This window comes from Temnothorax americanus, unplaced genomic scaffold, assembly GCF_048541705.1.
Source record: "Temnothorax americanus isolate GAGA-0224 unplaced genomic scaffold, ASM4854170v1 Scaffold8, whole genome shotgun sequence".
In the NCBI taxonomy this organism is placed as follows: domain Eukaryota; kingdom Metazoa; phylum Arthropoda; class Insecta; order Hymenoptera; family Formicidae; genus Temnothorax; species Temnothorax americanus.
In genome coordinates, this window is record NW_027509802.1 from 770616 (window position 1) to 792329 (window position 21714).

The window sequence follows — 21714 nt, forward strand, 5'->3', positions numbered from 1 at the left end:
CCATATACGTATCTCTCCTCATCCCCTTCCGTGCAATCCCCGATATATAGTTTCAGACTTTGCGACCCAAAATTTCGATAGGAAACTCGTGGAAAGTGTCCGGAAAGAGTTTAGTTTCCGTAACATTTTTGCGAGAATCGATTAACTTTGATCGATCTTATCTTATGAGAATTCAGAATTGCCATGAAGAATTATGCAGAATTATTTTCACAAGTTTTGGCTGTTGAGCAACCACGGTTGCACAGCTATTAAATAAGTGCAAGTTTTGTACAGCTCTATAGCCAATAATTTTCTCGTTGAATGAAGATAATAAAAGTCGATCTTATATAAAATAAGATTTTAACTAATTTCTAATTAATAAAGTTTGCAAATAAAGGACAAGACAATTGAAATGTAGCTAGAGAACTTGAGTTCGCAAAAAAGCGATAAAAAAAAAACGTTGGGCAGTGAAACGAGCCTGCAAGTAAAATTACAGTTACGCGTGAAAGATCGTTCGAGAGGAACGGGATTCGGGAGTGGCGTGCAGGCGCGGCGCGGCGTAGGTTGCTACGGGGGGTAAGTAAGGAAAATGTAAGCCTGGATCAACCGCGCTCATCCCCTTTGGCGTCGGCGTTTGACGCGACCGCTGAAATTTTTACTTCGTTCGATTTGGTCTTTCGGTGAGATTCTCCCCGTCCTCTGATTGGTGGACCCTGGCCACGCCCTGCCACGTAAGGGTAACTCGCTCGCCCGAGCACTATCAACCCTTATGTAGATATGCCCGATGCGAGCACACTTATGTGTGCCGGCACGCGTACACATGTGTATACGCGTTTATTTGCGGATGTATGCGTCTATGTGTGTATAAGTACGTGTGCGTATATACGTGTGGGGCCGCAGACTTCACGGGTACATACGTGAATACATACGGCCGATACATAAGCATATATAGGGATGTATATACCGGGTGGGGTTCCCGTTCGAGAGACGGCAGTGGGCTTTCGATACGACACGGTCGATCGAACGGCTCGTATTTTCGGTATCAAGGCGTTATCTCTCGGGAAGATAAGCGTGCACCACAGAATGCCTGAAAAATATTTCGACACCGTTTACCGGTGACTGCGTGCACTTATGCACGTATGCACAGGTACATACGAGGAGTGTGTCTGAGATAGCATTGCAGAGATTGTCGATAGGACAGAGAAAAAATTTCATGCGAAACAGTTATGCTTTATACCTACTTTGGAATTCAGATATCGGATTAATATTTTTAAAAATTTTATACGAAAGTTTAGCCCAACAAATTATCTACTTTATAATAATAATTACATTTACATCATGATGCAATAATCATGAGAGAAAGAGAGAGAAAAAGAGAGAAAGAGAAGAGAGAGAGAGAGAGAGAGAGAAAAAAAGAGAGAAAGAGAAGAGAGAGAGAGAGAGAGAGAGAGAGAGAGAGAGAGAGAGAAAAAGAGAGAGAGAAAGAAACAATTTGACAAACTATATTAATATGATATAAGAAATTAATTTCTAATTCGAAAAAATCAAAATCTCGATAACATTCTTCTAAAAATTAATTATCTCCATTCAAATTTAAAAAAAAGATGTACAATAATTCTGCAATGTCCATATATTGTTACAAATAATGCTAAAGATCCGTATAAGTCATACGTTCGTTAGCTTGTAAGTGAAATAACGAATTCAAAGTACCCAGACAAATTCTATTATTTTTACTTTCGACCACCGAAGTGGGACAGCTCGTATATGTAACACACAACGAGTAACAATAATTAGCGACGTTAACGTATAAGCAACGATAATATATTGCCCGGATGCACGTCGCGTTGTGTTCATATATATTTCGAGAATGAATTCCATGTATAAAAATAAAGAAATCTCAATGCGAAATTATATATATCTGGATCGCCTGATTTAATTTTCGGGTACACCCACCTAACGTTCACCACGCCAAGTTTAGCTTCCCTGTATTTAATTACATATAGCGTATGATATCTCATTCAGCGTTGCTATTCCGTAGCAATTGTACGATATATTTAATATTTATGCGATTCCATGTATTGATTTGTTACAGATCTATCTACATTGTGACATTTGCCAAAATTAGAAGAGTACAGGCTTGCCTCTTTTAGTATACTTAAGTATGTTTTATAAAATATGTATATACATATAATATATATCTTATAAAAATATGAAAATAACAAGCATTATATATGTAAATAATGATGTCATAAATATGCAATATTAAATAAACGATTACGCAAATATAAAAGTTAAAATATTATTTAAATAATTCTTTCTTTATCTTGTATGAATTTGTGTACAATAACTTTTAATATGTGATAAGATAGCCGTTATAATAGAATAACCATTAAATGAAATATATATATATATATATATATATATATATATATAAACGACTGACTGCCAGATTATTGCGACTTACACAGATTATTAATTATTATAGAATATTTTCTATATGTGTTAAAGGAAAGAAATTTATCTTTTTAATTAAGGAATATTAATAAAAAATAAACCACCTTTGGCTATCCTGTTCTTATACATATATATCATAACTTTTTTCTTATTCTTTCTCTATTTCTTTATCATTCTCATCAGATTATATGCTTTTATTCTTTCTCAAATATTTATACTATTGCTCGTAAAAATGTTTGTATGCGGATGTATATATAGGGGTGTATAAATATATGTAAATATCCGCAGTATATTGAGCTCGGGTCCGTGGGTTCGCTAACAATAAGCCTAAATGACTGTGCGGATCAGTCATCCCTGCGGAACCGCAGATTCCTAGCAATCACGTAAAGTGCCATCTAGACCTACGATCATCATTCGGAACCTTGTAGAGAACAACTTGCTATACCGATAATGACATCATTTTGACTGCGATGCGTCCCTTGGAAATAAATGCAAACTCGATGAATAACTCGGTGAATTCATACTATTCATAATAACGAATTACGAATCGCGTAATCTGGCGCAAACTTTAAGATTAAGAAATTTTGATATTGGACACTTTCTTTATACTCTAAGATTTTATTCTTGAAGTGACTTTCAAAGTTTGCGAGTTGTGAAATTTATCTTTTCTTCCCGCAGATGCCTCTTAAATAGCAATATCGAATTACTTATTATTAATAAATCATATTATTTTCCTAACAATACTATTTTTTAATATTAAATATTCCACTTCTTTTTTTAAACATAGACTAAATATAGTATGTAATGTCCGCGGTGAGAACGAGAGAGACGCGTTTCCCTCAATACATATATATTACATACAAGTATATATGATAATTTTGAGAAAATTAATATTTACATATGTAATCTGAAAACATTAGCAAGTTAAACTGTATTACTTCTATTTTTTATTTACGTATTTATCTATTTACGTTTTTTTTTTTAATTCTCAAGGTCCAAAAATTTATAGTTAACAGCGCCAGTGATATGTAGCGCGTTTGGACGATTAAACGGTTTGACTGTGTCTTTTTAGAATTGACCACCGGAGTTACAAAATAAGATATAAAAGCAGAGACAAACAGGTATATTTTCTCTCATAAATCTGACCGATACCTGTAGGCCTATTCTGTAATTCTTAATAACAAAGTCTTTAGGACTGCGAAATCATTTTTGGCCATGAGAAGACAATGAATATTCATCACTGTAACAAAACAAATGATTGCGAGAATGTCTGTACCAAACAATATTCGATACACCAGCGAGAAGAAAAGATCTAAGTTGTGATATCATGAAAAATAATTCTAAAGTATGCATAATCACGGTCGCATGACAAAAATTTCAATATGAATCAAAAGTGACCCCAGTATCGGTCCCCTGCGTTGCTGTTTATGGTTGTCATTCGAAAGTATCAATAATATTCACCCCATTCGCTATATCAATCTTGGAAGAGTTTCAGGAATATTGAGAATATTCTTAACTTTTTCTACTAATTCTAGAGAATCTAGAGATTCTAGAGAAACTAATTTATTCTTTTTAAGGCAACGGATGTATAGAATGCTATATTCTTATACATATGTAGACCTTCGTATTGTTATCAAATTGTATACAATTATCTGGATATATGGTAAGTATATTTAATAATTTTCCACACATCCGTTACCTCAATAAATATGTAAATTCATCACTCACCGACCCTGATTCGCAACAGCGGAATTATATCTGCCACGTAGCTACGTTGAATCTGTAACATACAAACATAAAATTCATATTAAAATAGTGTTAAAAAAACCAATGTTTTAAAACATATAACTATGGCATCAAATCTTTTATCATTTATCATTCAATTAGATATTTATTTAAATAATTATTTTCCTAAAAAGATCTTTACAATAATGAGCTTTTATAAAACTTCAAATTACCACTTTCTTTCTAATTATTATGTCTGAATTATTGTGAAATAAAGCGATTCAAGAATAAACAGAAAAAAGTTGCTTTTACACAAATAAATAATATTTACCGCAAAGTTGTTCCGCTGGTGCCTGATGCCTCTCCCAGGCCTCCTCCTCCTCTCAGGCTGTCCTCTCGGATTATCAGCTCCCTCGATGCAACACTCGTGTTCCCTCGATGCGAAGCTGATGCTTCTTCCCGCGTTGATATTTTCTGTAACATAAAAATTATCGAATCGATTAAATATATAATTGTCACGCGCATCGAACATCTTATTCGTTATTCAGATTAATATACTTTTAAATTACTTCTTCGCAAAAAAGTTTCTATGTTAGAATCAACTTGAATCAAAATTTTCAAATTACTTCTTTTTACTAATTTATATTCCGAATCACGGTTTAACATGACAACTGAATAAAGATAAACAAAAAAAGAAATTCTATAACATCTGTAGAAAAAATAAAAAGTAACACTTACCAGAAATGTTGGTACGTCGATGCCCGATGCCTTTCGGGATTCTCTCAGGTTCTTCCATCTGAACCCTTTTCTTTTATATCACACAACAGTTATATGTATACAAGATTGATCTGTAACATACGAAAATATTCAAATAAAAATAATGTCTAAGATAAATATCCTGATATCCTAATATAATTTGAACTACTATACATTTTAATTATTGAGAAATTATTTAGAAAGATTTAGAAACATTTTATATATTAATAAGTAATATTTTATACAGTATACCTATAAATTTTATATTAATCAAGTCATAAATAATTTATTATATATTTAAAAAATCTTCTCAAACAAGCTAAAATATTTTAAACAACAAATAAGTAGAATAAGTAAGTCCGTTTGTGTTTTTTTTCCGAAAAACTTTCTGAAATGGTGCAATAAGTTAGAGTGAGACAAGTGTATTTTGTTTCACTTATATTTACTGCACTAGTGCACCAGTTCAGGAAGTTCTTCGAAAAATAACAAACGAAGTGAAATACGACCGTATGAGATATACAATAAAATTACGGAAAAGCTGTTAAAATATTTCATTAATTACACAATGTATTAGACATTTAATACACTATTACATACAGTGATCTGAAAACGATATACTCCGCAAATAAATAATTATTTCCTTTATTAACAATTAATGAATAGATTATGAAATGCTCACCTTATCTGTTAAACCTGGCCGCCTCCTCGGCTCCTCCTCTTCTCTTCTTTCTCTGTTGCTATTTCTTCTTAACATTCACATCTGTTTCCTAAAACACACAAAATATTGATTACAATTAATCGATTACGAGCAATCACTAGAATACAATAATCGCGCGGCTCTGCCTCCTCATTCTTTCCTATACTTTCTACGATACTCTCGAAATTAATCACATGAGTACTTAATCATATTGCGACAGCGGAGAAATAAGAGAAAAAATCATAGTTCGATATCAGCGATATTTCACAAATAAAAATCAATACAACGAAATGTATCAACAAAACGCGGCGTCGCTAAATTGATTCGCGCGATAGATCTTCGGCCGACCAAGACTTTCGAAATACGCGTTCGAACGGATTATCAATATCCGAGCGCCGAATCTATACCTTTCGTGATAGGGGTACTGCAATAGATATTAAATGCAAAGTTAATTTACATGTTATACTCACCAATATCACTCATTCCGGAGCTGATCCGAGAGCTGATCCGTCTCATCGTGTCTGTCCACTCTGTCCGCCGCGTTCTGTAAATGAAAGGGGATTCGAATGTTAGGCGCTTCATCTTCCGCGCGCGATTAACGTCTCGCGGTCTCGCACCAAAAGCGACGCGGCGCGGCGGCGCGGACGTCATAATGCGTCTTAACTTCGCGGTTATGCATTTCTCGCACTTCGAGTAGGAAGTACTATAGGTGCGTTCGGGAAGACGCTATTAGTGCTATTTGCTTATTTTATCCTTGTTTTACACCTGACGAGCGATAAAGATAGAATGATGCAATAGCGCTAATAGCGCGCTTCCCGAACGCAGCCTATATATGCTTGCCTTTTACTACAATTATTATTTTATTTGCCTCCTAATGAATAGGCGTATCCATATTAGCAGATATCCGCGATTTCGCGACTGACCGCACGACGCGCCTTCGGCCGAACAAGTACCGCGAATATGTATTTTCAAGAATCTAACAATACCGAGCGCGCCAAATGTGTACTGTACGCGCTAGATAGTATAGTTGTAAAGTAAATAACGAACGCAAGGTTAATATATCTTATTTTTACCAGTTAAACGAGTCGCGACGCCACTCGTCCCGGAGCCGATCCGCCCTGTGTCTGGACTGTCCGCCGTCCGGGCCCGGAAAGACCGTGACGTAATCAACATGGCGGAGGCGCCTCGTTCCCCGCGCGCCTCGCGGTCAACTTCACGCGACAAGATTGACGCGGCGTCGCTACGCGTCTTGTTCTTAACTTCAACGCGATTATACATTTTCCGTACTCCAAGTAGCAAATACTGTGTATGCTCGCCTTTTATTACGATCGTCGAGCATCGACAATTAAGTATTCTTCTCTTTACAAATTACTTTAATTGTGCAACGCAAATATTACTTATATATTACTTATTTCCTTGCCTTCTATATGATGCAAAATTTACGCTCGAACGGAAATAGCGTACTTACAATCTCACGACATTATGGATCCGACCGACACTCGTCGACGTTCCGCGTGAATGCGTGAATCGTGAATTGCGCGGTCAACTTCGCGCGATGCTACACCTGTTTGCTCTCAACTGCACTTTCGTTTCGCGGACTTTTCACATTTTGGGTGCGTTCGCACCCAATAACGGAGCGCGCTATTAGGGCTGCGTTCGGGGAGAGGAGACGCTATTAGCGCTGACAACGTCATTCTGTCTCTGTTACTTACTGAAAGTTGAACAAGGACAGAGCACGCTCATATAGCGCTAAAAGCGCGCTCCCCGAACCCAGCCTAGCAGTTCACTGCAGTTCACCGACCGATGCCGAATGCCGACCGAGCAGACCGAGACGCTTCCTCGCCTCAGGTAGTTCCGCACGAACGGCGCTCGCGTCAGTACTGTGTGGTACCGTGAAAGCTTTAAAATAAAATTCTGCTTGTTGACAGGGTTGAACCGAATTTTAGACTGAAATGATCGAGGAGCACGACGAACGCGAGACAATATGCGACTCGGTGGTAAGCGTACGCGATACGCCGTGGGCGGGAACACCGGCGGGTCGCCCGGGGACGCACGCGACTCGCAAATGCACGTACACGATGATGATCTAACCTAATTTTCAGAATTCACTGGTAGAAGGCTGTCGTTTGCCGGTCAAGATGCACAGCACGGACGATTGGCGTAAGTAAATTGTACGCGCGTGTTGTTCTGTTCATCCCAAAGAATATGTCGTTATAAAAGGCGTGGCTTTTTCTCTGAAATCCACCACAGTGAGCATAGTTGCGATCACCATGTGGCGAGATTGAGCTATACATTGTATTTTACGCTACTCTGTGATGAAGATATTCTGATTGCAATTATATACATTGATCTTTATTGAATTATAGTGATAAACAACACACTTGATAAGGCCGATTTTATTGCACATGTATATATCACATTTCTGACTGAGATACTTGCTCCATATATAAGATTTAAGAATACATTACATTTGGATGTAACGTAATTTTGTTTACAATTTTGTTACAATTAATATATTATATTATATGCAAATGTGTGTGTGTGTATTATTCTTAAATATATAATAAATAATATTGTAGATTAAAAGTCACAGCAACACAATTTAAACAAAATCTTTTTGTCCTATCTGTAGCACTAGCTGAAATCATCAGCGTTAAGGAAGTACAAGGCGTCAAGTGCTATTACGTTCACTATGTGGACTGTAAGTAAATCGCTTTGGCGTTTAAGTATGAGAATCATAAATATCGACAAGTGTTATCAAAACTGCGCTATTTCAGTCAACAAACGATTAGATGAATGGGTTATGGAAGATTCTCTGGACACTAGAAAAGTCCAGTATCCTCGTCGCGAAGGAACAACGCCCGGAACTGGTGCGGCGACCCCCAAAAAACAGGCCGTTAGTAGACCTCCTAGTCCCAGTAACGTTAGCAATGAGCCAGTCAACGGTAACGCCGTGCTACAAGCGGCTCTGCAAAAGAAAATGTCTAGAAAAAGGAAAGCGACGTTTCTAGAAAATGAGGACTCCCAAGATGCCCCGCCGCCGCCGCCGCAAACGCCGGGTCCCAGGCCCACTGGCTCCTTGGTGGCGCATCATCACGATGATGTAGTCACGAGAATGAAAAACGTAGAACTAATTGAATTAGGCCGCCATAGAATAAAGCCTTGGTATTTTAGCCCATATCCGCAAGAGATGGTAAACTTAACTTGTATATATATCTGTGAGTTCTGCCTAAAGTACAGGAAAAGTCGAAAGTGCTTAGAAAGGCATTTAGTCAAGTGCAATTTACGTCATCCACCCGGAAACGAAATATATAGGAAGGGATCTATATCGTTTTTCGAGATTGACGGCCGCAAGAATAAGAATTACGCGCAAAATCTTTGCCTACTGGCAAAGCTATTCTTAGATCACAAAACTCTTTACTATGACACAGATCCATTTTTGTTCTATGTAATGACAGACTTTGATAGTAGAGGGTTTCACATAGTAGGCTATTTTTCGAAGGAAAAGGAATCGACGGAAGATCACAATGTAGCATGCATTCTTACACTGCCACCGTACCAGAGAAGAGGTTACGGCAAGCTTCTAATAGAATTTTCATACGAGCTGTCAAAATTTGAAGGAAAGACTGGTTCTCCCGAAAAGCCTCTGTCCGATTTGGGTTTACTTTCGTACCGAAGTTACTGGGCTCACACGATACTCGATATCCTGCTGAACGTAAAGCCCGTGGTAGAAAACGAGAAGCCGCAGATAACGATAAGCGAAATCTCCGAATTGACGTCGATCAAGAAAGAGGACGTAATATCGACTCTGCAAAATCTGAATCTCATTAACTACTACAAGGGACAATATATTGTAACATTAAATAGGTAATTTACGGTCAAAATGAAAGAAGATTATGATTTATCTGAATTCGGTGAGATCTTCATAATGATGCATATCTTTATTCGCAGGGAAATTATCGAACAACACTCAACTGCAATGGAAAAGAGACAGATCAGAATAGATCCTAAGTGTTTGCATTGGACACCGAAAGACTGGAGTGTTAGAGCCAAATGGTGAACTTATAGCTCGAGTTGACAATAAAACGATGCTGATTTGTCTTGAAATTATTTTTCAGGCATTCTGAAAGCGAGTATGGTTAAAACGGGTGTACAAAGTTGTACATATATATGTTAATTTGACCTTGATGGTCTAGCGTTTTAATAAGACTGTATCTGGCGTTATTTACGCTTATTGCAATGCTTTAGAACTTGTCGACACACGCAGATCTCGATTACAGAGGACTAAGATCGTACTGCGCGAGCGCTCGCGAATTTTACCTGACAAAATATTTGCTGTAAACTTATATCTTAAAAATGCAATGTTTTAATATGACGATTAGAATTTTTTTAAAGATTCACAAACCGCTGTACAGTGGTCGAATTTGTACAAATAGTCTACCGCTCCTGTAGAATTGTAAATAAATGTGATTTTATAACATACAATTTCCCCACAGCTCAATTGTATACAAAAATTTTATACAGAACTTTATATATGTAGATGTGATCAGAATACAGATTGCTATTTGTAATCCGATTTTTAGCACGCACGGAGACAAATGAAGACGTGCATCATACGTATTGCGTGTATGTAAATATGTACACATCTTTTTCACACTATATATGTATATTATCTTGACGTAGTACCGTCACGAGTATTATAAATTATATAAGTACATAACGCATTAACGTATTTATTAATATTCATGCAAGATGTAGAGATCGCGTAAAGCAACTTTATTTTAAAAACTATTTCTTTGGACAGGGACAGGCTAAATAGCCTGTCCAATATAGAAATTATTTTCTAAATTTCTAATTAATGTTATTGAATGCCGTCCGGTATTTACTTTTCAGTAACTTTATTAGAAGCTAAAAATTAAATTTTTATGTTTTACAAGTAGTGTAGTATTATAAGTTTGTAGATAATGAATCCTCTCCATGTATATTGATATTGATTTTCGTTCTGTAACAGAGAAACCATATAGAGTTACCAATATAAAATAAATTTCAACTCAATTTGCCAATTCGCTCTTTTAATGTCGTTATTATATATTGAATGCAATATTTCTTAATTTTGGAATATCATTTTATATAAAAGTTTTTAATAGGAAATCTTTTGGTACAAAATTCTGAGTTTGTTTTATAAATTTATAAAATTAAAAAATTGCATTTATAAATTTTATATTGGTACAAACTTTTAAAACAAGATTTGATTCCTTAATCATGCTTTAAAGAATAAAAAAAAGATTATCAAATCTCACGTAGCTTATTCTCGATTTCCTCATGATCAGAAAACGTCCATATAGTATATTGAAATTCTACTTTTAAAAAATTAATTTTTATGATTTACGCAAAATGCAATAATGTATACCAAATGAAACGGAGGGAGGAAAAGTTCTACTAGTTCTACAAGCACTTACATTCCATTATGCACTTTGACGAGGTTTACACGAGCATACATATAGAAAAGATCTAGCACAATACATTTTTATTGCCTATATTACATAATAGATCAGTCACGTTGTCATCTTTAAAAAATAGTTTGCTTGTACGAATATAAATTACAATTTCACTTTCACAGATTCACGACAGACTTTGTTTCGGTGAGCGAGGAGATAAAAGAAAACAATCTTTAGACACGACTTTAAATACAGCATCTTTTATGTAATATATATATATATATATATATATATATATATATATATATATGTATGTATGTATATATATATTATATATTTTTTTTTATATTCAACAGTAACATCACAGTAGCTTCATATACAATAAATCTTTGTTCATAATTTTATCTGTATTCTTCTTGTATTCGTTACCACGTAAGCGCGACACGGCGAGTTCCTAAGATTCATCACGACGATAAGCGGAAGGAAGAAACTCGTGTGCACGCACTTTTCACAATTGTCAGGTCACAATGATTTCACATCGATATGATCGCATGAAACTCGAAACGCTCTTTGATATTTTACGAAAATTGATATCCGGTAACACTGTCCGTTACACGCACTATTTAGTAACTTGAATCCACGTATACAACAATGTGAATGCGATATATCAGGATGAAAAATTATATATCAATCAATTAATATAATACAATATCATGGCGAAGCAAGTTGAAATCTGATCAATCGATAAACGATCAATCATGTTATTAATATAGTGGAATTAAACATCCGAATGAACGAAATAACATTTGAGCTAATTACAAACTGATATCGATCACTCAATATTTTCATACTGACAATGAGAGAAATGTATAGTTGCAGGAATCGAGAACCACGACTTTTACTTTTATATCGACCACACTGTGGAAATAATTTGAATATCGGTTGGTTATTCATAACAAAATAGATCGTTTTCAGTTTAAGCATATTTAGGAATGATATTTTGTCATTATCATTAAAATTAAATTAAATGCTTTGCAAAAATCCGAACACACATTCTATAGAATTTTTTTTATAAAATTATACAGGAGTAAAATTGAAAATTTATCGTGGTTCACGGGAAGAGTACAGTGCCGCGAAGTAAAAAAAAAAAGAAATAGTCGTGGTATCTCGTCGCTGCCGTCTGTGCGTGCAATTGAATGAACGGACAATACGTTTCCCCCTTAACAATAACGACAACAACAACAACGAGACGATGAAAATCCAATGGCAGCGATATAATGTCGAGAACAACAGCGAGTATTTAACAAGATAAGAATGACAACACGTACACGGCATCACGACAACGGCATTTATATAGACTATCGCACAAATAACCAGACGCATACCGGAGAATTCGCGAGAAGCGCTTAAGATTATGCACAACCCTCGTACATCGCACAAAACGCAGAGATTATCCTTAGCCAGGCACACATTGAGTCCTGCGTGATACAGTGGCACGTCCATGCACATGCATCGTCATTCTTAATTCCGCGGAACGTCAGAATTTATATAATCGATCAACGTATTTAACAGCCTATTGTAACTTATATCCAAACAACGACTTACAACTGTTTGATAAAATTTATAACAGTATTTTGATTTATTAGAGTGAATTAATCGTTAAAAACTTGTCCACTATAAAATGTACAACAGAATGTTACCAGCAAATTTTATATATACAACACAAGCAGCCAAGAAAGATTAAGAGACGATAAACCTTCAGTTTTAATCCTTCATGATATTCCATTTGATAGCAAATTATTGGCAAAATTGATAAAAATAATCTTACATCCTTTAGGGCAAAAAGATTATTTTAACGACGCGATTTTTTTCCCTTTCGGAAATCCGCCTCAATGTGCGTCTGATATTACACTTACTTACGCTACTTATTCGCCGGAGTCCGCTCACGTGGCTCACAATATTTCGTTACGCAGTTTTGACTCGTCGCATTATACTCTTTCTCACCCCTCTCTTTATACGTGTGCAGATGTAAATCATGTGTACGTGTGTGTTTACATCTTAATATATATGTATACGTATATATATATATCTCTCTCTCTTTCTGTTTATTTTTTTTTTCATTTGCCTCCTCTATCCCTCTGCGAAACAATTCCTTTACACATTTGTGTGAATGTACAGTTGAACAATAGGCGGCAATGGCTGGACAGAATGGCGTTCGATGACTTTTTTCAAATTTCCTTTTTTTTTGGGTGTTCTCGAGGGGGTACCTCGGCTTGGCGCCCTACATTCCCCCCCTTTTCGCTCTATCTTTCTTGACAACGAGCAACGCCTGGACTGTCGTCGAATACAGTAAAAAAAGTTTCGTTTTGTACATTAGTATATATACTCGTACCACGGCGCGAGAGGAGGAAGAGTTATACACACGACAGGCGTAAGTTTGTACTGATTCGTGATATTTTTTTTTTTTAGCAAACTCGAGCGCAGGTTCAGATCTTTTCAAGCAAAGATATTTGATATCGGTATAATTTCAGCTAGTTTGATTTTGATGCTACAGATAGAATAAAATAAACCACACTACGAGAATGTCGAGAATGTTTTTTTGCGTGTCTACGAAATCGAAATACAAGCTTGTCAAAATTATGTCGGTTTTCCAGATATGCTGTGTTTCGGATAAACGCGAATAGACGACTCGATGCATTTACATTTGCCAGCTAGATGTTCGCAGAACACAGTTGCCATCGAGTCGCGATCGATTGAATATCGTAGATTAAATTGTTTAAACGCACATTACAAATATTACATATCGGTTCTTAAGCGCAATGCTTATGTCAATTTTATCGATAATCATATTTGAATAAATCTCGAATCTTATAAATCACTACGCAATTACGTAATCGTAATCGTAATCAGCAATCCTAAGTGAACCTGCGCCGAGTTTTACTTCGATAAATATAACGAATGAATAATGAGCTTATGGCGCGTCTCTACATAGATTGGGAGACGTCGTAGATACAATGAACAATCGAATACACTTCGATCACACACTAAAACTACGCTTACACACTGACGAAGTAGAATTTCAAATTTCACCCGCTTCGCGATCCGTTTTCTATTATCGTGTCCTATATTTGAATTTGTTTTCTGGAAATTATGATTCACTTATGTGAAGACTTTAATACTCATCATTCAATCTCCAAGAAAGTTACTAACTAAAATTAATTAAAAAAATAATTATTATATCCGGGAATTATACACTTGTATCTTAATTTTTTTTTTGTTATGCGGTAAATATATTTACAAAAAAATTTTTTTTGTTAAGAAAAAAAGCGAATCTGCATAATAATAAGAGTAAACAAATACATGAATTAATCTGGATAATCGGATTTCGTCGAATGGCGATATTTCGAAACTCTACTTTCGTCCAGCCGCTTGCCTGAACAATAAGACACTTAACAGTTTAGCGCCCTCCGTAGCGGGAGGAGACCGATTTTAATCCTCAACTACTATAAATATATGTATTTGAATGAAATAACAACTACAAATGAGATCAATTTTGGACCCAATGACAGAGTACAATCATTTTTGATTATTATTGATGTGCCTGTCTGGTTCTATTATTATGTTCGACAAAGAAAAAATCATTACATCTTTCTAGTAATAGTAATTTTTAGTAGAGAGTAAAAAACAGAAAGAGAGAGATAGAGAGAAACTCATAATATTATATATTACTATAACTAATGGTACATAAAATGAACTTTCACGTAGTTATATGTAAAGTAGTCAAATTATTTCATTTCAAGCCCAAAGGTTTGAAAAACATATAGATTGTGAAGCACAAACAATAGTCAGATATACAATCAGACACTATTTCTGGCGCAAAATTGAAAACTGAGAGATCTGCATTGGGAACAGATTTGAACTCACCGTAGTGGTTGAGGATCAACGGTCTTATACCTTTACGCGCATTATACAAGTACCATAATATTACTTGTTACATATATAATAACATAATATACAGCGGGAAATCGGCGCTGGAAAATATTACGTCGCATCGCGGACGACCAACCGAGATCGTGTAAAAATATTTCCTCCTTTGGAACATCGAAGAAGAAATCGACTCCTGAAAAATATCTTTGAAAAAGGAGATCGCGGAATACGTGTTCTGCGTGTGAAATCGCGCGATTTCTATCCCATTTATTCTCTTTTCGCCTCTCTCTCACTTTTTGATATAATCGTTACTGGAGCGCTGCCGGAATCAGGCTAGTCGAGGTCTCGTTTGATATTCGCAAAGATTTCGTCGAAATCACGAAGTGACTCTAATGAAAATCCTCTTCCTTTCGGAAAATCCATTCTCCCATCGGAGAGAGATCGTCGATATGTCTCTTCTCTTTGTAGAACAGGAAGGTCGAGTGATTCACGATCGTGTGATAAAAAATTTTGCGGCCACGATTAAGTGTTTCCCCTGTGGGAAAAGGGAGTCATTTTGCTAAACGAAAAAGAGGCCCGCGCGTTTTTTGTCGCGCGAAAAATTCTTTCTCCAGCCTGCCCTCTCCGTGGATTTTAGAATCTCTGTCTTAGAGTATTTGAAAATATAAAATCTACGATAGAAAACAGAACAGACCTCGAATATATATATTTATATACATATACATATGTATGCGTATATACATATGTATACGTATACGTATATTTTTTTCTCCCAACATTCAACATCAATTCGCTTGCGCTATTATCGTTATTATATTATATTTTACACCTCATTTTCATTATTAGCGTTATTATTTTTATTATTATTGTTGTTATTCATCGTTTATCGTTTTATTCTTATGTATATATAACGATACGTATATATATTATATGTATATTTATATATCTTCTTTTTAAGCTTACGTAATAGTAAACCATCTTACGTGTTATTAGTAGCGTTTTCTTTTATGATACAGATTGTCATGTGTCGGCAATTTATTAAGTGCCGCCGATACGATGCGCGCTCTCAATCAAAAGCCTTTTTGATCGATGATCATTAAAGTGAATATTTCTTAACTCTTTACGTCGACAACGCTATCGTCAAGTGATTCGTTCGCTATTTTTGTCTTTGTCGTTTCACCAAAGACAGAGGACAGATGACATTGTCACACGATAAATATTACTAACCAGATTTGTCTTCGTCATCGTTCACCTGTGGTATTGAAATATAAGAAGTATTCCTTAAATAATTACCTTGACTTTTAACTGATCAGAGATTTTAGTTGCGTGATTCTTCTCATTAAAGGTATGAAAAATTATGCTTTTCCCACGTTTCTCGCGTTACTCGCGCTCTCAATCAATACTTTACATTTAATTTTATCAATCACGTGTTAAGAATATATTAATATAACAAAGTCTGCGGAGATTGATAACGCCTATTTACGAAACTTTAGCATGAAAGTGACGTAACGTATTTCTTGTTTTATTCCCTGCTTGATTTATTGATATAATGTGTACTTGCTGTCTTATGACAGCTTGGAAGAGCTTATATTATCAAAAATAACGCTCCTTATAATGGGTGCATTCCGATATTCACTGTCAGCAACTTTCAGTACTGAAAATTTATAGTATACGTGACGTAAAATATAGATTTGCAGTACTGACAGTGAATATCGGAATGCAGCCAATGATATCGAATCATAAAAATTCATACGAATATTGAATTAAAATAATATAATGTGTATATATATTCATAAAAAGATATAGAAAAAATAAGCAATAAGAATCATCTTTAATAATGCTAGATATTATCTAATTTTATGTTTGCTCCAAAACTAAATGGGAGATTACGAAATGTATGTCATGGAAGCATTGTTATAAGACAGTTTCTGTATATTAAAAATCGAAAACAAAGTACATATAAATTTTTAATTAATAATAGAAAATTTTGTGTTATTTGGAAATAATTATTTACGGAAATTATTACATGTTGAACTCTTATTTACAAACGTAAGCTGGTATTCCACAAATTTAACTGACATTTGTCGGATAAGCCAAAAGTTTCTCGAACAGGAAACTTTTTCAAATCTGTCAAACTTTTTAAAGAAACTTTTAAAAATTCTTTATCAAGTATACCTCCATTAATATCAGCTTTATAATATTATTCTCCTCACAGACGATTCACTTTGATAACAAAACAAGGATGGCAGTCTGATACGCCACCTGATATAATTGAATTACTATAGACGAGTAATTTCAAATCAAGTTTATGCGAATGGAGCCGAGATTATGTTTAAACTTATTATTCGTCGAGTGGCTCAGCACAACGACCTTGTGTAATATCGGAGAAATCTATCATAATTCGTGTCAGGCCTCGCAGTGTAATTATCGACATATCACGGTCGTAGTCGGAGTGATCTAGTTGCAGGTCATTGCCGTGAAAAGACTTCGATTATTCGCATGTAATATCAACTAACGCGAAAAGGATGCCGCAACGTTACAAGAGAATAATCATCAGAAAAATTCATGGGTCCTTTATCGTCACGCGTTTTTCAGGTACACTTCGTCCTTGCGGCACCTTTCGCGTGTTGGTTAACTTTCATAGTCCACAATCGAAACTTTCTTGATCCTGCAGATGCATCCTCTGATACGCCTCCAAACAGCTGTCGATGTTTCTGTATATGCCTGAATTCGCTTGGTACATCAGGGTGTCAAGGATCCTCTCGTTCTTTATAACTTTCGATGGTAATACAATCTGAAAAGACGAAAAACAATTCTTTTTGTATTTAGAATAACGAAAGAAATAATTTATAAATCTATTTTACAGTAGGAGTTAATCGCGCCATATGATTTTTAATCATTTACGTAAGTTATACTTAATTGCTACTTTTTATTCTTTAATATCATTCACATTTTTCTTTTAATATCTACCCTGATTAGTTCTTGAGGCGTTATCTTATGTAACTTGAGGTCCCTGCTGAGCCTGTCCATGATGCACTTGAACTCCACCTTGGCATCGATCTTGGTCGACTTAGTTTTGATTCTGTGCTTCGCCCAGTTCAGCATCGCCTCAAACTTCTTGACCTCCGCTAGTTCGAGGCTACGGCACATGATCATCTGCACCATCGATTCGCTCAGAGTAACGAAGTCTGGATGGTTAAACAGCAACTCGGCCCGCGTCTCAATGAACGCGAGGATCATGTTGACCAATTCCGAGGCGGACGTGTAACGCCAGTAATAATTCTCAAGGGCGCACAACATCACGCAGACGATCTCGACCCTGAGGAATTGCTTGGCGTGATGGAAGCAAGCCTGAAGAAGTTCCGGCAGGTCGTAGTGCTCCGCGGCGCATATCAGACCAGGTATGTTGCTGCATGTCAGTGGACAGGACCCGGTGTGCAGGTAGTCCAGCAGAATTCGGAAAGTCTCTGGATCGAACTCGATGATGTCAAACTGAAAATATTGATATTTATTAATAGAGGATCAAAACTACAACCACGTGGCCAATTGTGGCTTCGAGATTTTTTTTAATTGGTCTATAATATTTCTTAGAATATTAATTTAGTGATGATTTAATATTAACCACATCACTGGTTATATAGCTGGAATAAACATATTAAACATTAAAACTTATTTTAGGGCAAAATAATAGAAAATAAAAACATTTCATCTTACAGAAAATATATTGCAAAATATTATTAGCTGTTTAACATAACTTTAACATAATTTTGATACAAGTGATAAATCGATTATGTATTTCTCAGCAAATTTTAATTTCACACGATAACGTGAACTTTCTAAAAATCCTCTACAATCATTTTCCTCAGTATCGAGATATGCATTAATCGATAACGTCTCACTCACCTCGGTCTGTGCAAGTTTGGTTCTATCTACTTTCTGCGCGTCCGCGCAAACGCTGAGTCGCGGCACTGCCAATGATTGGGCTACTTTATCCTTATCCTTTGCTTCCTTATCTGTAAAAATGATAATATTTAAATTTCATCTTTTCACCCTTTCACTCAGTCGCAAAGAACGCAACATTATGGTACGAATACATCTTCATATGTCGTGTTATTAAACATTCATCATTACTATTTTATTATTACTATTTTATTATCCCTTTATACGACATATTTATCTATGAGTTTAAAATTATGCATTTTAGTAAAATTAATTTAGTAAGAGTAAAACTAATAAGTATCTGATACGAGATAAATTGGTCCTTTTCTTCGTAAGAATTGAGACACGTACTACTGCAATCCTGCGAGCTGGCCCATCGCTTTCGATCCTCACTCTGCAGGGTACTGCCATGTTTTCTGATACTCCTTCCCCAGCCTGCCGTGATCGTACCCAGTCGAGAGAAGGCCCGTTTCACCATCGGCGACGAAGGGACACTTTTGGGCCTAAACACATCAGAACCAGTATCTCACAGAAACCGCGGAGCGGCACCTCAAGGTATGGAGATGGGATTTACGGGCATTTCACGCAGAGACAAGGACGACTCCGGGTCCAAGGGAGGGGAAGGAGGACTGAGTACAATTGTAAGGGACAAATATCGAATATAAAGTCACGAAAGAAACAAAAACGAGACAACGACGAAAGCTCACTCTCGAAATTTGTACTGGACAACGTGCGAAAGATCGAAACAATTTGTGCGCATAATTCATCGAATCCATAGCAGCGATATAGAAACTTCTTGTCAATTTAATCAATACAGTTGGCGATTATTACATGAAAAGAATATAAAAAGAACAACGGTGAATTGCACTAATCTAAAATTATTGGCAATAATGCCACAATAAAGGTAAACGAAAGAAAACATACGTGATATCAACATAATTGACGGAAACGAGTGAGAAAAGAATATATATAACAGATTATAATATACAGATTCTTATTTTTCTAAGATACAGATTATGAGAGAAAAAGAACGTATCAGAAAAATATTGACGAGCAAATGACAGATTTCATTCGTAGAATATTGAACAAGAATTGTCGTTTTTTTCTTCAGTGATCCAAGCGAAGCGAATTCGCCACGTGAATCGTATCATTCGACAGAATATTGCAAGTGCCTCTCAGAGAAGAGCATGCTTACATAAAGTCCAATATATTGATGATACGTGTTTTGATTAAATTTGCAATTTTTATATTACACGGTAATAAATAAAAAAAAGTTACGAGATAATCATGCGGTGCCATGAGGATAGGAGACATGGATGTGCCGTGAAAAGATACATATATTACGATCAAGTAACTATATAGAAGAAACATTCGACATTGAAAATCGCAGGCATTAGTCTCACCGTTCAAGATTTTTCAATTTATTCTCATTAGATAAATCCAATTTCTATCTCACGTAAAGTATCGCATAATCCACATTCTTGCTCGATCTTTGATTGAGACGAGGCCGTAGCCGGCGTTCTAAGCAAATGCTCACAAATCGCCAATCAATTTCGCAACCAATATTTTGCGGATTTGTTTAACATTGTTCTCAATTCGTTTAATGATTTTAATTTTTAAAGCTTACCAATTTTCATAATGACGCATTCCAACGCTTTAACGAAGCGAACTTCAATATCAACGATTCCGAACTGGATTCATGAGACTAACAGATAAATAACGGGCTAACGACAACATTCATGATTATTGAAACGCACCTAGGACTCTCCATGTCGGGAACTTGTAGGAAATTCGAGCTCTTCGGCTTCTGCGGGCTAAGCAATGTCGGCGCCGGTCTTGCGAGCAACTCAGCAACCGGTACTTGCGGGCTTCCGAAGCCCGCTTGAATTCCATATAACATTTCTTGAAACACTCTGTATAAAGACAAATGCATATCGATCAATTTTCACAATAATGTTAACGTTAGAACATAAACAAGTGTTTTACGCTCAATTATTTTTTAATGCTTCTGCTTAACAGATATGTCTTTTACATTGTTAATCAACCTGTCTAATTAGCGGAGTTTACTTATTCATTTATTCTCTTGGCTATTTCATGCGCATCTGTGAAAAACGTTGAGCTAATTAGAAAATACTTATTAATATTTTATTTGAAATTAATAAACCGGAAAAGAGGAACCGTTGTTTCTGGCCAATAAATTATCGAAAAACATTTTTCAAAATTAGACAGATATAATCAAAGACAATAATTTAAGTTTGTTAGACATTAATTTACATCTTCGCAAAAATTATTATATCCTAAACTTTATTTTGTTTGCGAAACAAGCAAATGTCATGCTCGTATTTGTTACCTGCTTCTTACTGCTAGAATCGCCCTAACACCGATGAATCGGACTTTTTGTTTTTGCTGTCCCGGCACGAGGAAAGACACGTCGAAAAGACTAGTGTTTAGCGTCACGTTCGCTGAATTATTGAGGAAGACCCTAGTAAAGTCCTTTGCAAGTTGATCATAGTCTTCAAACTGATCTCGCACAGAGTCCAACAATGGTGAAGACGGTCTCATGTGTCCAATCGGTCGCCAAGAACCTCGTCTGAGAATCAATAATCATAAATTTAATCCTACTGATCGAGCAATATTAATCGAATATTTTAAAATCGACTACGCAATTAACAAATTACACGCAGAGTTCATTAAATAAGTTATTTATTAAATACATTTTAATGTAAAAATAATATTTTGTATACGTTATATAAAATATACAAGCAATACCAAGTCAAATAACAAAAACTTTAATGGAAT

The 21714-nt window shown here is 35.7% G+C and overlaps 3 protein-coding genes across 4 annotated transcripts in view; 1 reads left to right on the forward strand and 2 right to left on the reverse strand.

The window, feature by feature from the left end:
* Cph (BCL11 transcription factor chronophage) overlaps positions 1-7311 on the reverse strand; it is a 154481-nt gene extending 147170 nt beyond the window's left edge. The window contains exons 1-6 of one of the 2 annotated variants that reach the window (XM_077424082.1): positions 7080-7311; positions 6082-6155; positions 5594-5681; positions 4897-5006; positions 4490-4632; positions 4162-4213 (exon numbers count right to left, since the gene is read on the reverse strand). In XM_077424082.1, the coding sequence (XP_077280208.1) occupies positions 4162-4213; positions 4490-4632; positions 4897-4954 (253 nt within the window). In that variant the 5' untranslated portion in view covers positions 4955-5006; positions 5594-5681; positions 6082-6155; positions 7080-7311. Of the gene's footprint in view, positions 1-4161; positions 4214-4489; positions 4633-4896; positions 5007-5593; positions 5682-6081; positions 6156-6684; positions 6780-7079 lie in introns of those variants that run through there. The other variant, XM_077424081.1, reaches the window with a different exon arrangement.
* Positions 7312-7415: 104 nt separating this feature from the next.
* Positions 7416-11404, forward strand: Tip60 (Histone acetyltransferase Tip60). Its single transcript, XM_077424085.1, has 6 exons — positions 7416-7459; positions 7540-7608; positions 7714-7771; positions 8244-8312; positions 8389-9478; positions 9563-11404. Exons 2-6 carry the CDS (start codon positions 7564-7566, stop codon positions 9669-9671), a joined length of 1371 nt encoding a protein of 456 aa, XP_077280211.1. The 5' UTR covers positions 7416-7459; positions 7540-7563; the 3' UTR covers positions 9672-11404.
* Positions 11124-21714, reverse strand: part of Rsh (Rap GTPase activating protein radish) — a 127101-nt gene continuing 116510 nt past the window's right edge. The window contains 6 exon segments of the mRNA XM_077424079.1: positions 11124-17770; positions 17947-18468; positions 18880-18989; positions 19267-19418; positions 20673-20828; positions 21266-21505. Coding sequence (XP_077280205.1) covers positions 17615-17770; positions 17947-18468; positions 18880-18989; positions 19267-19418; positions 20673-20828; positions 21266-21505 — 1336 coding nt within the window. The 3' untranslated portion in view covers positions 11124-17614.